This window comes from Vigna umbellata, chromosome 3 (genome assembly GCF_029865625.1).
Source record: "Vigna umbellata cultivar VRB3 chromosome 3, Vumbellata_1.0, whole genome shotgun sequence".
Taxonomy (NCBI): Eukaryota; Viridiplantae; Streptophyta; class Magnoliopsida; order Fabales; family Fabaceae; genus Vigna; species Vigna umbellata.
Window position 1 is genome coordinate 41,521,746 of NC_142167.1, and position 16,042 is coordinate 41,537,787.

Here is a 16,042-nt window from a genome sequence, read left to right on the forward strand (position 1 = left end):
ATAAAATCTATTAGGAAGATATTACACTACGAGATAAAAAAAATGTTATCAACAGAATAACCAAAATCCAAGTCCAATCAAAACCTATATAAAGAAACCTAGGGGAAGCAGAAAAAAAATCATTTATTCACTCAGAATTCTCCACTAGAAAGTAATCATTCATCACTCCTCTCACTTTTATTTTGATCATGTATTCCACTCTATTCATAGAAGACTAAATTTCTAGGACTAGATAAAGTAGATGAGACAAGAAATGTGACACAAGAATAAGAAAACGAGAGACTCTTATCTCATTAAGAAACGAGTAATAATAATCTGACAAGGAGATATGAAAAAAAAAACAAATTTACATCATGTGAAAAATAGAAAAAAAAAATTAAAATTTTCAAAATAGATTGACCGACTTGACCATTCACTAATCACCGACTCTCGAATCACGATTTACCTCGCCATTCAAATCTACATATTGTGCTATTGAAACATAATTAAACAAAGGTTTAATCATTCAGGAGGTCCCTTTTTTTAGTCAGAATCTCAATTTGGTCCTGTTCTTATTCGGCGTCTCAATTGAGTCCTCCTATTTTTGTGAAAATTGCAACAATTGGGCCCCTACCGTTAAATTGGGCCCAACGACGTTACTCTATGGTTGACGTGGCACGCTGTACTGACTTCTTAATTGACGTGGCTGACATTAGTAGGGGCACCTGAGTCTCACGTGGATATTTAATTTTTTTAAAAAATAAAGAAATGGAAAGTAGGAATGAAATATTAGGATTGAGATTGAATTTTATCGAATTAGGGATTGGGATTAGGAGAATTTTGTTTTGACATTGTGGGGTTCTTGTAGGGTTCGTGCAAAGTTCAATCAATTTCACAAATTGGGGTATCAATTTGGGGATTTAGGGTTTAATCGTAGTTGACATTGACAAAGAGCGTGCAGTTCTCCATCAGGTGGTCGTCGGAGTTGTGGGACTTTCTTCTGCTAGAATCTTGAGTGGCCAGGTTAGTAAAAGTTTGGTTTTGTATTGATTATTGATTAGAAGGGTCATATGTTGTGTTCTTTTCATTGCGATGTTGGGTGGTGGTCCCCCTCGTTGTATTGTGTTCCATTTTTTATTGGGATGTTGTGGTCTCCCCATGTTTAAAGTTGTTTTTCTTTGTCTATGTTAGTGCATTTTGTTTATGGTTTTAATACATGTTTTGTCGTCATGTGATTACATTATAGGTGTATAAATACATATATATAGTGTTTTACATCATGGACAAGGATATTGAGGTTGTCTTTCACCATGGAGGAAAATTAGTTAATGATGGGGAAGCTTAAGTATGAAGGGGGGGGGGAGACATCTAGGTTTTTTTTTGACCTAGATGTTTGGAGTTATTTCGTGGTTGTTAGTGTAGTGAAAGGTTTGGGATACAATGGGTTTAAAGATTTGTGGTACTCTGTAGGAGGGGCTTCAGTGTTGGATGATAAATTAGAGTCTTTGTGTGATGACACTATTGTCATGCATATGGTTAATTTAGCTAGGCTGAATGGTGAGGTGCATGTGTTTGTGATACACTCTGTTTCTGAACCCGAAGTCATACACATGCTGGAATATGTTGGTAAGGATGAAGGACAAGTTGAAGAGAGGGTTGATGTTGATGGTGAACAACAAGTTGATGGTGTTATGGAGGAAGAGGTCCATGGAGTTGAAGAAGTTGGTGGTGTGTTAGAAGAGATGGGTGATGTTCATGGACAAGTGGAAGTTGAGGCTGTTATGGAGGAAGAGGTCCATGGAGTTGAAGAAGTTGGTGGTGTGTTAGAACAAATGGGTGGTGTTCATGGAGAAGTGGAAGTTGAGGCTGTTATGGAGGAAGAGGTGCATGGAGTTGAAGAAGTTGGTGGTGATGGTGAAGTAGAACGTGAACAAGTGAATGAAGTTGAACAAGATGTTGATGTGCGAAGTTGGAATTCCTCTTTTGACAGTGGTGGTGGTGATGGAAATAGTGAGTGGTTGGAGGGGCTTGTTGATGTCAATGTTGGTTGCGATATAGATGATGATATACATGTAGATTGGGAGGGGAATATGGAAGTTGAAGACCAAAGTGTGTCAAATGACTTTAGTGGACCATGTTCCAGTGAGAGTTCTGACAACATGTTTGATGTTAATGTAGAGGGTGGGAATGACAAATGTGGGAATCAGAGGTTCATTAGATGATGAGTGAGAATCTAAACAATTAGTTAGTGGAGCATATAATGATGACAAAGTTAACGATGTAGAGGGTTATGAGACTTTTGCAACATTTGTTATGCCTAAAAGTATGGTTGACTTGAAGTGGGAAGTTGGGACATATTTTGCTGAAAAGAAAGACATTTTGGATGGTATAAAAAGTTATGTGTTGGATAATAGAAGAAATATTAAGTTTGTTAAAAAGGATAAGAAAAGATTAAGGTTCAAGTGTGTGGGTGCAAAAGGTAAATGCCCATGGAGGTTATATTGTGGTTATATGGAGGCAGTCAATACATGACAGTTGAGAACTATGCTAGACAACCATACTTGCATCAGGGAGTTCAACCTTAAATTAATTGATGCCAAATGGTTGAGCAAGAAGTTACAGAAAACAGTAAAAAAAAAATCCAACAGTTAAGGGTGTGGATATAAGGGAAAAAATTCAAAGAAAATGGAACATTGGTATATCAAGGTGTATGACTTATAGGGCCAAAAACATTGCAATAAAGCATATTGATGGCTCTTTCAAGGAACAGTATAAAAGGTTATATGATTATGCCCATGAGTTGCTGGCTAAAAATCCAAGATCAACAGTGAAAGTAAAGGTTGAGGATGTGGGGGGTGAAGTCCTTTTCAAGAGATTTTATGTATGTCTAAAGGCCTGTAAAGACAGTTTTCTGCCATGCAGACAAATTATTGGTTTAGATGGAGCATTTTTGAAAGGTAAGTACGGTGGTGAGTTGTTAACAGCTGTGGGCCGAGATGGAAATGAGTAGATGTTGCCTATTGCGTACGCTGTTGTTGAAGTTGAGAACAAGGATTCATGGAGGTGGTTTTTGGAACTATTGGTGGATGACCTTGGAGGGGCTAAACTATGTTCTTCATTTACCTTTATATCAGACCAACAAAAGGTAATACTCATCATTAATTTTACTTGTATATTTTAACTTGAGGGCCTGAAGTTTTTGTTGCCTTTATTAATTACTTGTATATTAAAATTGCAGGGTCTACTTCCAACAATACAAGAATTGCTTCCTGGAGTTGAGCAAAGATTTTTTGTGAGGCACTTGTATGCCAACATCAGGAAGAAATTTCCTAACAAAAACCTCAAGTATTTAATGTGGAGGGCAACTATAGCCACACACCCACAAACCTGGGAGATGGAGATGAGAAACATAAGAGCACTGAACGAAGATGCTTTTAAGCATTTGATTGTCATCCCTCCAAGATTAGTCTTCAAAACTACAACACAATTCGTTATTGATATAATGTGAATAATTATTTTATTATTTGTTGTAGGTATTGGTCAAGATCAAGGTTCACTACAACAGCTAAATGTGACACCTTAGTTAATAATATGAGTGAGGCCTTCAATAGTGTCCTCGTAACTACCAGGAGTAAACCCATAATTACCTTGTTGGAGGAGATACAACTTTACATCATGCAAAGATGGGCCAAGAACAAGTCAAGCATATCATCATTTACTGGATCCATTTGTCCCAAGGTCCAATCCAAATTTAGAAAGGAATCTCAGTTAACTAAAAATTGGATTCCTAGGTAAATTCCATTAATGACTTATGTGTTATGTTAATTTGTTATTTTGGTTCATAATTATTGTTGTCTTCTTCTCCATAATTGGTCAACCAACAAACTTTTTGAAGTTCATCACATCTCTAACAGTGGAGATAAGTTCGTAGTCAACCCATGCACATGCAGAACTTGGATGGTCATTGGAATTCCCTACTGTCATTCATTGGCTGCAATGAAGTTCCTCAACATTGATGGAGAACAATTTATTCATTCTTGCTACATGAAGTTCACATATAAGGAGACATATTCATCAATTATATATCCCATAAATGGAGCCAACATGTGGAACATTACTCCATATCCTGATGTGTCCCCTCTACATAAAAGAGTATTGCCTGGAAGACCAAAGAGGAAACAAAGACTAGAGCAATGGGAAATGAGGAATGATGATTCACGAATGACCAAATCTGGGTTGCGGAAAAGATGTGGCATATGTAGGGAACATGGCCACAACAACAGTCGTTGCCCATCGGCAATCCAAGCAGAACTTGTGCATTGCGAGGAACAAACTCCATCCACTCAACCATTGATGCCATCAACTTAACAATTTGAAATAGCACATCAGACTCAACCTCAAGCCTAGTATAGTGTAGGAATGCACTTGTGTAATAGTTTAAGCCTACAAAACATTATGTAATACTTTAAGCCTACAAAACATCATTTAACAGTACATGTAGATAACATGGAAGATTCTGCTTTTGTCATCCAAATTTTGGTTTCATAGTTATTTTGGTATGTTTTATATTTGCCCAACCATTTTTCTTCATGCTATAAGGGCTGATATTTACAATATTGTTTAATGCTTTATCAAGTTTATGTAATCTGTACATGTACTTTTAATCATCTAATTTGAAGTTTGTTTGGACGAAATGCTTCATTTTACTGATTGTCATCCAATTCTTATTTGTGCTTATTAGTTCACTATGAACTCATGTCATATGATGGTTGTTTTTTATGGTGTTATGTTGTTTCACAGTTCTTTACCAAAAGTATTTTGGCCAAAAGTTAGAAACAATATTCTGAATTACTTTGTTCATTACCAAAAGTTAGAAACAATACAAACTTTTCAACTCAAAATAACTTTGGTTCATTGCATCCTAAGTACATTCCATCATAATTACAATGAAAACACTCCTATGAACGAAAGAACACTAATGTAACTACAGTAATGTTCACCACACAAAGAACATAAACAACCCTTAAGAACACGTTAAGCCTATTTTCCAATTTCTTCACTGATTTGTCCGAATCACTTATAATCTTCCATCCACCTTTCATTGCTTCTCTATTCAAGAAAGACTCAGTCTTGCCTTCACACTATACACTCCTTTCCCTTTCCACAACCCCATCATCAACACACCATCTGAAGTAATTGCAACCACCATCTTCACCACCATTCTGTGACAAAAAAAACACCAATTAGGGCAACCTCCAACTCAAAAAAACAACAACGAAAATACGTTACCTTGATCTTAGGGTAGCCCCATAATTGCTTGCCTCTGTTCTTAGCTGTTCTCGCAGTTCTGACAACACATTTCATCCCACAATAGCAAAACGGAGTAACACAATCACTGCTAGATCTTCCTCGACCACCACCACAGACCACATTATCGTCTTGCTTTCGCCACCCAGTGCATGACGAAGACGAATAGGGATGGGTCATCTTCAAGCACAACGAAGTTATCGACCTTCGAAGAAGAACAACAAGCTGAACGAAAATATACCCTTTTATTAGGGATTCAAGTAGGGATTTATACCACGTTATCTCCCTTCAACTTTTATCCCAGATTTTACCAAGTTTTTAATTTTAAAACTACCCAAATCCACATCATTCAGTGTGCCACGTCAACCATAGAGTAACGTTGTTGGGCTCAATTTAACGGCATGAGCCCAATTGTTATAATTTTTACAAAAAATAGAACCCAATTGAGATGCCGAAGAAAAACATGACCAAATTAAAATTCTGACAAAAAAACGAACATCCTAAATTATTAAACCTAAAAAAAAAAAAGGAGTTTTCAAGATTTAAATTTATTAGAGTAGTACAATTTATATAACGAATAATATGGTCCTTATACCATCTCAAACTATTTCGATGATTAGTTTAAAAGTTAGAATGATTTTATAATTATAATTTTATGATTTAATAATTATATGATTATATCATTTTTGTAATTTTATAATTTTATAATTTTATAATTCTATAATTTTAGAACTATATAATTATACAATTTTATAATTTTATATTTTTTACTTTTATAATTTTATAATTTCATAATAAAATATTAAAATAACATATGACAATAAATTAACAAAATAACATAACAACATACTAATTACATCACTTTATAATGGTATCAACAGTTAATAGAAAAAGTAAACAACAAAATATTAATTGAATAATATAAATTTATTTAGTATTAAATATTTCAAAAAAATTATTAAGAACTTAATTAAAAGTTTCTAATTTTATCAGAAAGTTAAAATATAATTAAACCTAACATTAATATATAACTGATAATTATAATTAAATTTCTTAATTAGCATAAATTAATTTCATTTCATTTAGTTGAGAGCAAGAGAATATAAATTTGATTTGGCTCTTTGGTTACAAATATCTGATGTTATAAATAACATCTAAACTAAATAACATTGAAAGCTCCTCCATTACAACACAACCACATACACTTCCTTAATCCCCAAAGAAGATTATCATCGGAATCGAACACTACCACCGGAGAACATGGTCGCCGCCGTCACTGATATGGCCCGACGCCATACGCTTAGCCAAATACTGGTGGATCTCGTCAAGTTTGCCGTGGGTTCTGCCATAGATGGCTCTCGCAAAATCATCCCAGGTCATTTCTTCTGCCTATTTCAAACTTTTGTTTTCATTTCACTCTCATCACTAACTGTTTGTCTAACTCTTCATATAGAATCTCTGAAACGGGTTGTTGCACTTCTTTTCTATCGGAATCCAACCTTTAGTGTTTGATTTGGGATAAATTTAGGGAAATAAATTAATAGTCTTGTTTTTTATCAAAACATCTTCACACTCAACTGTAAAAGGAAGGAAATACTTAATCACAGTTGAATTAATTTGTGTAAAGGAATTAAATTATTTCTGTAATTAGTTTGAGTTTTTGATCGACTGAGTGCTCAACCATGAATTACTAATGTTGGGTAATTTATTTTGGTTTATACTTCTATTTTAGGTTTGTATGCTCTTGCTTTTACGTCTATGCTTATTTCATGTTGTATTTGTGCTTTCAAAAAGTGCATCTAAAAATTGTGGAGGAGAGTGGAAAACGAGGTATTGGTATTGATATTATTTTACCTAAATAAAGAATTTTAAATAACACTCATTTAATATGTTTTAAGAATTGAAGTGAATGTATATGTGAAAAGTGAGTCATTAAACATTTCTGTGGAGCAACTTCAGAATTGGGAGTATCTTGTCCTCTGTTTGATTATGAATTTGTCAATTAGTCTGGTATTACTTGTCATCCATATTCTTGATTCTATGTCATAGGATAGCCATTGACTTGTGACTTTATTAACTGGAATTAGTTTTTCTTAAGCGAGGAGAGTGAAAAAGGATAAAGTAATGGTTGATATTAAATCTAACTGGAATTTTTTTTTTCTTTTTTTTTTGTGTTCTTAATTTTATCACGATTTAACCATTGACATTAATAGATATAAGAGTATTGTATCCTCTAAAGGGTACTTCTCATTTTGTAAGAATCATATCCTTGATACTCAGCTGTTATTTCTGGGGAGTTAAATTCAAATCTTTTGCGATTTCTCACATCTCCTCCTTTGGTTTTAGAGATAACTGAGTGCTTTAAACATTTGGTGAAGAGTTTGGTTTTCTGTCTGTCACGTGTATGAAAATGCTTTTTTGGAAGAGGCAAAACTCACATCGATGATTTTTACACTGAGAATCAATTTTTAACCATCAGCTTGAGGATATACTTACCTAAAACCAAGAAAACTTCACTCCTTATGACTTTACTAAGAATTAAGGGGAATTTACTCACTCAATGAGCTCTTGAATCACAATGATCCTTTTTAATTTTTTTTAGTTCTCAAAATTGCATCCGTTTCTAATTTCTTGTTCTTCATTTAATGCTTGAAGGTTGAGAAAATTCTTGCAAGTTTGTCTTATACTTGAGATATTCCTGCTACATTGACTATATACATTATCAATGTTAAATGGAAAATTAGTTCCTTCAGTTACATCGTTTTTGGTTTAGTATTTGTGTGAAAAAAATGTCTCTACTGACGTACATATGCAAATATCATTACTGTATTTGTTACAGGTAGGAAGCAGGTTGATAAGATGGTGCCAGAAGGATTGATTAACATACCCTTGCCAACCCCTGTAAATACCAAGAAACATCTTGACTTAACGGTTACAAATGACCTACATTATGAGACAAAAACGGAGGAAGTGAAGGAAGACATGAACAGCATAAAGCAGCAGTACAAAACATCAGCCAAACGTGCTGATCAGTCACAGATTCCAAACAAATCGGATGATGGCTTGAAGGAAATCAATCTCGTGCAGGGCAAGGGAAGGAGAGTATTCATCCGATCTCGTTTATAGAATGGAATTTACATAACATACACCAGAGATTCTACATATAATTAAGATAGTGTAACATGATATGTGCTTTGGTTTTCTTCTCTCCCCTCTCACAATGTTAGATGGGAAGGGATAATAACTATCTTGCTTGGGGTTTCACCGTTCGAGTCTGAGTACTGTGACTCGTTGTGTATCCTATCAGTCACCACTTGAGGTTACCAAATCTCCTAGGTCTTATAACATGTCCTTCCCCATAGTATTGATATCATCATATAACATGCAGTTTAAGATCTATTTTTCAATGTCCTGTATGTAACGTGTCCTATAACATCGGTTTTTCAAAGAATTTACAACAATTTACAAACCCCACTTACTTTTGTTTATTTCATTGTATTAACATAGAAGTTGAGGGCATAGTTATGTGTTTAAAACTGGACGAATTGGTGAGATTATGAAATCTGAACTATGTATTTGTTATGAAACATTATTCTATTGGTTTGGCTAACTATTGCCATATTAAGATAACAACCGGGGAATCTTTTATTTAATTAAATATTTAATCAACTAAAGGAATTTGTAAAAACATTGGTTTATTTTCAGTTCTTGGGCCTGTTTTATTTTCAGTTCATGCACCCCCATATTTTCTAAACTTCACACTCCTAATCTTTATTTTATTTCTTATTTCTTTCTTTTTATTTAGGCTTGCTCTTATTTTATTTGCACCTTGTTAATTTGTTTTCTATTTTCGATCATTTATAGTATTTTATCTTAAACACTCACTTTTTAAAAATATAATATAAAAATAATAAAATTACAAAATAAAGAAAAAGAACAAGAAGATGATTTCTTGCATTTGAGAAGGTCGAGTAGTTGTGATTGCCTGAATTGTTTGTTTAATATCCTTCTTTTTTTGAAATAACTAAATAAAGTTTTAAAGATATAAACACTCGTGTGACCGTGGACGTCGTTTTAGTACTTAATATTTTTTTTCTTAAATAATTAACATATGTTTTAAAAGCTGAATACTCGTGTGATTATCGTCCTAGTGCTTACTACATTTTTCGAAATATATAAATAAAGTCTTAAAGATAAAAATACTCATGTGACCGTCCGCGTCGTTCTAGTACTTAATATCTTTCTTTTCTTGAACATATGTTTTAAAGGTACGAGTACTTGTATAACCGCTCGTGTTGTCGTAGTGCTATATACCTTTTTTGTTTATAAAGAAATTAAAATATATTTCTAAAGGTACGAATACTCGTGTGTCCATCGGCGTCGGTCTAGTACTCATTACCTTCTTTTTTTTTCTCAACCATGTCAAAAATACAAAAAAAATATAAAATCTTCAAAAAGTAAAAACATATACATTTTCAAACAAACAAACAATCTTCTAACCAGAACTATGTGATCCCTAATTTTTCACTGTGAATGAGAATACGTAGAAGTAAGGTCAATCATTGTCGGGTTCACTTCCCAAAAATCCAAATCATTTTCGAAAATCATTTTCAGAAATCCAAATCATTTTTAAAAAACTATCTAATTGTGATTGATTATTTTGGATGAAAATAAGTAAGAGGAAGATCAAGCATTCTCAAGCCAAAAAAGCTAAAAAAAATATCTTTTATTTCTTTAGAGTGCCATTTTTGGGATAATTAAAACCACATCAACTTCACATATTTAATTAAAGATACTGTCTTCAGGCCTCGGTAGGTATTAATACATTCCTTACATGTAACTGACTCCCGAATCCACAATTTGGTTTTCTTAAACCATGTCTTGTTTTATGGTTTTTGTGTAGTTTTTTCGAATAAACTATGATGATGACTCCAAAATCTCTTTTTCAAACTAGACTTTTTCGTTTCGTTGTTCCGTCACGATTTTGTCTTAATTTCAAAATTCAGCAGTTGGAGGCCACTGAGGATTTTTCAAGATGTAAAGAGAATTTCGACCTTTGTATATTGAGAATGTATGCGGAAGATATTCAGCAGTATGTTGAAGCGTGTGAGGTTTTCCAACAGAATAAATATCAAAATTTATACCCAGCCGCTGTGTTGCAGCCGCAGCCAGAAGTCACAGATGTTTGGTCTGACATATCAAAAGATTTTGTGGAAGGTCTTACAAAGACACGTGGGAAGGATACCATAAAATAATAATGGTGGTTGTGGGACTCAATAAGTACGCTCATGACAAGGGTAAACTAAAATTGTAAATAAAATGATTTTTATCTAAGGTTTTTGACAGGAAGCAAACCAAAAGTGTGGCCTTAATGGCTAAGCTGGGCTGAATTTTGCTTCAACACCAATTATAACAGCTCCACTAAATTGACACCATTCAAGGCCTTATATGGATGTGACCCACCTCATCTCCAAAAGGGTACCACAGTACCTTTAGCAGTAGAAGTAAACAAACATACTAACACATGTAAGAGACGATATTCTCCACTACTTGAAGACGTACCTTTTGAAAGCACAAAATAAGATGAAAAAGTTTGTTGATCAACATATCGCACACTTGGAGATTGGTTATATCTAAAATTAATACCCCACAGACTGAAATCCTTGGCAAAGAAAAGGAATGATAAATTGAGTCCGTGATTTTATGGCCCTATACTTTCCTTTATATTCAATCTATTCCTTACACATACTTTCTTTGCAATTGCAAGATGAAAGAGGTTATGAAGCACATGAAAAAATGGCTATAGTAGTATATGTAATAGTAAATAGCTTGTAACTCAAGGGTTTCTATTGGAGTTTAGATCAACAAAAATAACAAGGTATGCAACGAATTAACACAGACACAATGAAAGCAGAAATGTGTGGAACAAAACTTTCTAGATCTTTAGAAGTAGTGTCAATGTATCTGCATCTTATTCAAAAGACTTTGGCATTTCTTGCACATTTATTTACTTATTGTCTCACGCACAAGTGAGGATCAGCACTGATATAGAAAGTAAATACATTGAATTTAAAAGTACTCAACAATCCTTGTCCTGGAATCACTTTGACTTTTTATCTAAAGCTACATTACTTTCGTTATAAGCCTTGTATGGTGCAGCTGTATACGCATATTGCTGATATATAGAGAAGAAAACCATCTCAATACAAACCAAAATGTTTTGGTAGCCTTCTTCAATGCGTTCCACAGTTAACCAGGAGTGACGGGATCGGATTATTCCCAATGCTGCCAGGAGATCAAGCACAATTCCCTGCATAATTGAATGAAATTAGCAGTTAACTTAATATATCATCTGCACTAAACCATCACAATTTTGTATATATAACACAGAGATGCCATATTTCCAGGATTCTTCGTGCGTATAGTTCAGAATCCTGAATAAGTTTAAGTGTAATTTGCTAGTCCTCAATATACATAGGGTGTGTCTGGAAGAACTTATTTATTGTTTATTTGGATTTATTTATTGCTAGTCCTCAATATAACAGCATATGCTAAGTGTATAAGCTGTTTTCAGCTTATTTCAAATAAACGTTTTTGGATAGTTCATGAAAATGACTTACAACTTGTATGAAAACAATTGAATTTATTTCCTCTTTGGTTAGAAATTTTTTATAAGTTCTTCTACCAATAAGCAAGTGATTTACCTAAACAGGCCTATAATCTAGAATCAATTAGTTAACTAAGATTGATGTGCAGAGACGGAAGACTAGCAGTGATGATAAATTAGAAATTCCAAACCAGATAAAGCATTTCATCTTAAAAAAGGATATGAATTTTAATAGAACAATCTAAATTCTACAGAAGCAAAATCTTATATAATTGTTTATCCATCATGGTTCAAAATATCAAGCTAAGGCATAGGAGCATACCTGCCAAAAGCAGAAAAAGACAATTCCTTTTATGCACAAAAACTTGGCAAGAGGCTTATGCGGTTCCAACTCTTTAGAAAACACGTGGTAGAAAACAACAAGAGAATAGAGTGCAAGTGACACTGAAATGTTTAGGATGATTGTGTTTGCCCAGCTGACCCAACTGGGATAAACATCAAAATACTGCAGTGTTATCATCAGGATTGAGCACACCGGACGTATCACAACAAATTGCCAAGTCCAGTTTTTGAGAAGCTTCAGTGTCTTATGGTCCAAACGTGTAGTGTGAGGCTGCAGATTGTGGCCATGACAAGTAGAAATGTTCAGGAATGTAAGCATTACAATGTTTAGTGTAATTAATTGACGAACAAGTGTTGCTGATGATTCTAAGTATCTTATGAAGCATGCAACGTTATGCACAAAACCCCGCCTGCACTACGTAACTAGATCTCTCCTTCACTTGGCAAGAAGAAATGACTAGAGTTTTTTTCCAAAGTGAGGGCTTAGTATGGAAAACATGTAAAACCTGTACGTTTAAAATACCCTATTAGTTAGATTTTGTTTTTTATGAAAAATAAAGAGAAAAGAAAACAGGCAGGCTATTTAACTTTTAATATACTGCAAATGGTGGTTTTAATAAAACATATTTATTGTTATGTTAAATCCTAATGTCACTTCACAGTCATATTATGTGTGTGTATAGAAAACCAGGTTGTTGCCCCTGAAAAGGAAACATCAAATACAGTGAAAGTGGTCTCAGTGTTAGTTGTGGCTTTAAAAATGCAATATCTCAAAGTAACAGAGGAGAAATAATAAAAACAATAAAGCTGATATGATAGAAATATGATATTGATCTTTATTCATCTAATACTTCTTGCTCTCTCTGCTGCTCTTGTTGTAATATCATTAAAAAGGTGTGATTAAGAGTTGGGAGTGGATCCATGAGCAGGATCTGTGATCTAACTCCACTCAAAGACATTCAAACCCATAAAAAAACCGCATAACATAATCGTGCTGCCTATATGATCTAGCATTTCTCATAGCTAACAGGTTGTTGGGCTTACACACCGAGGAATTGATCTATAATGCCCAACTCTTCCCACATTGATTTCAACTCAGTAAAATACTCTGTGACTGTCAAAGTACCATGCCTGAAATTGTATAACTCTCACTGAAGTTCTATTGTATCTTGCAGATTCCACATTGACTATAAAAATAACCAAATAATAATATATAACTGGATGTAAAACTCACCTTACAAACTATTTTATAAAGTTGAGTTAGGCCTAAATCAACTTTCTAATGATATCTTTTTCTATCAATACAGACTCATTGTTTATCACAATGGAAAGACAAATAACACCAGTAATGGATAATACTAACGAATAAAGCACCCCTTTTTCGTACATGGTCCAACAGGCCATACATCTACTACTCCAAAAACTTCACTTGTGTGATGCACCATTTCTGCAAACATAATTATGCAGCGGAGCACATTCATAAAACATTACAAAAAAGTTTGAGTATCAACCACCTGAAAAAGTGTCATCGGAAATGAATGGTGAATCTCTCTTCCCTTGATCTCATCCGGCACTATGTTCTTACTCAAGGAAATGTTCAAATAACTGTACATCAAGCTCAAAAACTTAGCAATCACCTGTTGGCAACACATTGAGTAAGTTGTGAACTACTGAATTATAATGCCTTAAATCTCTAAAATGAACTAAATTTAAATATACGTAGCATGAAAATACTAGTAAGGGTTACCCAGAAGACCATAATAAAAATTATCTGTATAAATCTTACCAGAGCCTCATAACACTCTTTAATGGAGTCCAATAGTGTGAAAAATGTTTCACTTCCAAAGAAATTGATCAAACCAACATAGGAGTCTACAGCATACAATGGGGCCATAAGGATTATAATTACTATGGCCTTTTGCTCCTTTGGTTTCCTCCAGTTTGAAACATGTTCTGCGAGTAGCTTCATAGCAAAGTGAACTGTTATCATGACACACAAAGTGGATCCATACAACACGATCTGTGCAGGATGCATTTGATTGTCTCTGATGTTGAGCTTGATAGTACCTTATTGAACCTGCAAAAGGATGACTAATGTGGTCAAGGGAACTCAGCTGAAGATAATAATATCGTGAAAGGTAGCTCATAGGACTGTAATGCAAAGCATAACCAGTTTTAGTAAAGACTCATTTATGGTTAACACTTAATATGAACATTATAATCAGTTACCATAATGACAGTTAACAATAAGGATATTAATTTTACAAGTTTGGAGTACGATTTTCACGATGGTGAGTCCGTTGATCATTTGTTACTTCTATGAAAATTGACTATTCATTTTCCACTTATCTGGTGAACCGGTGAACATGAAACTTCAATACTTCCATTCTTTTCCACTGATGGTCTGCCTTACTCCTATTACATTCCCCTACCCATTTCTCCCAACAGCTCAAGATTGACTAAACCCCACCAAATAGTCTTTTATACCACCCTGATTCTTTTCATGACCAGGCTTTACTGTGTCTCTATCAAATGACTCACATGACAACAAAAGAAGAATTCTTGCATCCAACTCAAAATCACAAGATAGAGGTAAAGATATAAGTTGTGATACAGAACAATCAGGCACTACGATGTTGGACTGTCCCAACTGAACCACACCATAGATGAGACACCCAAAAATCACAGAGACTATTCTCCAGGGAAATAGAGTACCGATCAAGCCACAACTTCTGTCCCTATTGGTGTTGCTCTATTTGCATAGCTAGGAACTGAACCCCTATCATATGTTTAGAAGGTCCAAGTTTAATCACTCATTTAGTACCACGTTTTCTACAAAAACAGCCTCATTAATCCCCATTATTCCGTTCTGTTATGGAATCAACTACCTAAATCGCTCCATCAATACTCACTCTCCTAAACCCCTCCAATAATCAATGTCCTAAACCCCTCCATTCATTGCCAAGAACCCTAAACCCCTTTTAAATAGTCACACCTTCTAGAGCACAGAACTCGCCCTTGATCGAGCATAATAACACTTCTGCCAAAAACAAGTGTATTTCCCTGACATCTCAACAAAAGGGTAAGAAAAAAAAAAAAAACTCACTTCGAGTGAATGGTGTGACTGACTATAACACCACAACTACTAAATCTTATATGCCCTTCTGTTCTGCACCCTAAACCAAAAGTGAAGCCATGAATCTAGATTTATAGAGATTCCGAATGAATAAATGCACTCAACAAAAAAAAAAACAAACATGTACACTAAATTTGTATCTCAAAGAAGCAAAATCATTCCAAAGAAGTGAATAAACCATATGATAGTACCACGACAGAAATATAATCACACAAATCATGAGCAAGTTTGGAAATACAACAGCAATGGCGATGTTACCGAACTTTGATTTACCTTCTTTGGTGATTTGTGTAATTGTATTTTGAAAGTAATAAACACCACAATTAAATTCTTGCCGTACCGTAGTAGGGAGTGATAGATTAAACTGGTGATGGAGAACACTATGATGCACAGTCAAAGTCCGGATCAACAACTTTCTGGAAATTATGAAAAGTCCAACAATAATATTTAATTTATACAATAAACATTCATATCATGTTTTTAAATATATAAGTTGTAGCATAAGATTTTATTTTACCTATTTTGGTTTCTCTTTTGGTACGGTCTATTCAAAGTGGTGTTCCTTTTTTTCAAAAGTTTACTAACATCTTACTTCTCGCAAAAACGATGCACGTTAGTCCTTCTTGATTACGGCGTTAAAAAGACTAACGGCACAGCTGCCCAGCTGACAC

The 16,042-nt window shown here is 34.3% G+C and overlaps 2 protein-coding genes and 1 pseudogene across 4 annotated transcripts; 2 read left to right on the top strand and 1 right to left on the bottom strand.

Moving 5' to 3' along the window:
• The first annotated feature begins 1,310 nt into the window (after nucleotides 1-1,310).
• Nucleotides 1,311-2,989, top strand: LOC148202499 (uncharacterized; annotated as a pseudogene).
• A 3,456-nt stretch (nucleotides 2,990-6,445) lies between these two features.
• LOC124832463 (uncharacterized) lies at nucleotides 6,446-8,693 on the top strand. Its single transcript, XM_047306670.2, has 2 exons — nucleotides 6,446-6,661; nucleotides 8,126-8,693. The coding sequence occupies exons 1-2, from the start codon at nucleotides 6,547-6,549 to the stop codon at nucleotides 8,410-8,412; spliced, it is 402 nt and encodes a 133-aa protein (XP_047162626.1). The 5' UTR covers nucleotides 6,446-6,546; the 3' UTR covers nucleotides 8,413-8,693.
• Nucleotides 8,694-11,236: 2,543 nt separating this feature from the next.
• LOC148202500 (uncharacterized) lies at nucleotides 11,237-15,832 on the bottom strand. 3 transcript variants are annotated; one of them, XM_088110437.1, is made up of 5 exons: nucleotides 15,712-15,832; nucleotides 14,022-14,312; nucleotides 13,750-13,872; nucleotides 12,216-12,506; nucleotides 11,237-11,596 (listed from the first exon to the last, which is right to left on the bottom strand). In XM_088110437.1, the coding sequence occupies exons 2-5, from the start codon at nucleotides 14,268-14,270 to the stop codon at nucleotides 11,387-11,389; spliced, it is 873 nt and encodes a 290-aa protein (XP_087966563.1). In that variant the 5' UTR covers nucleotides 14,271-14,312; nucleotides 15,712-15,832; the 3' UTR covers nucleotides 11,237-11,386. The 3 variants fall into 3 exon arrangements, with proteins under 3 accessions (XP_087966563.1, XP_087966564.1, XP_087966565.1); XM_088110438.1 differs by having other exon boundaries at nucleotides 15,645-15,796; XM_088110439.1 differs by lacking the exon at nucleotides 15,712-15,832 and adding an exon at nucleotides 15,563-15,584.
• Nucleotides 15,833-16,042: the final 210 nt, after the last annotated feature.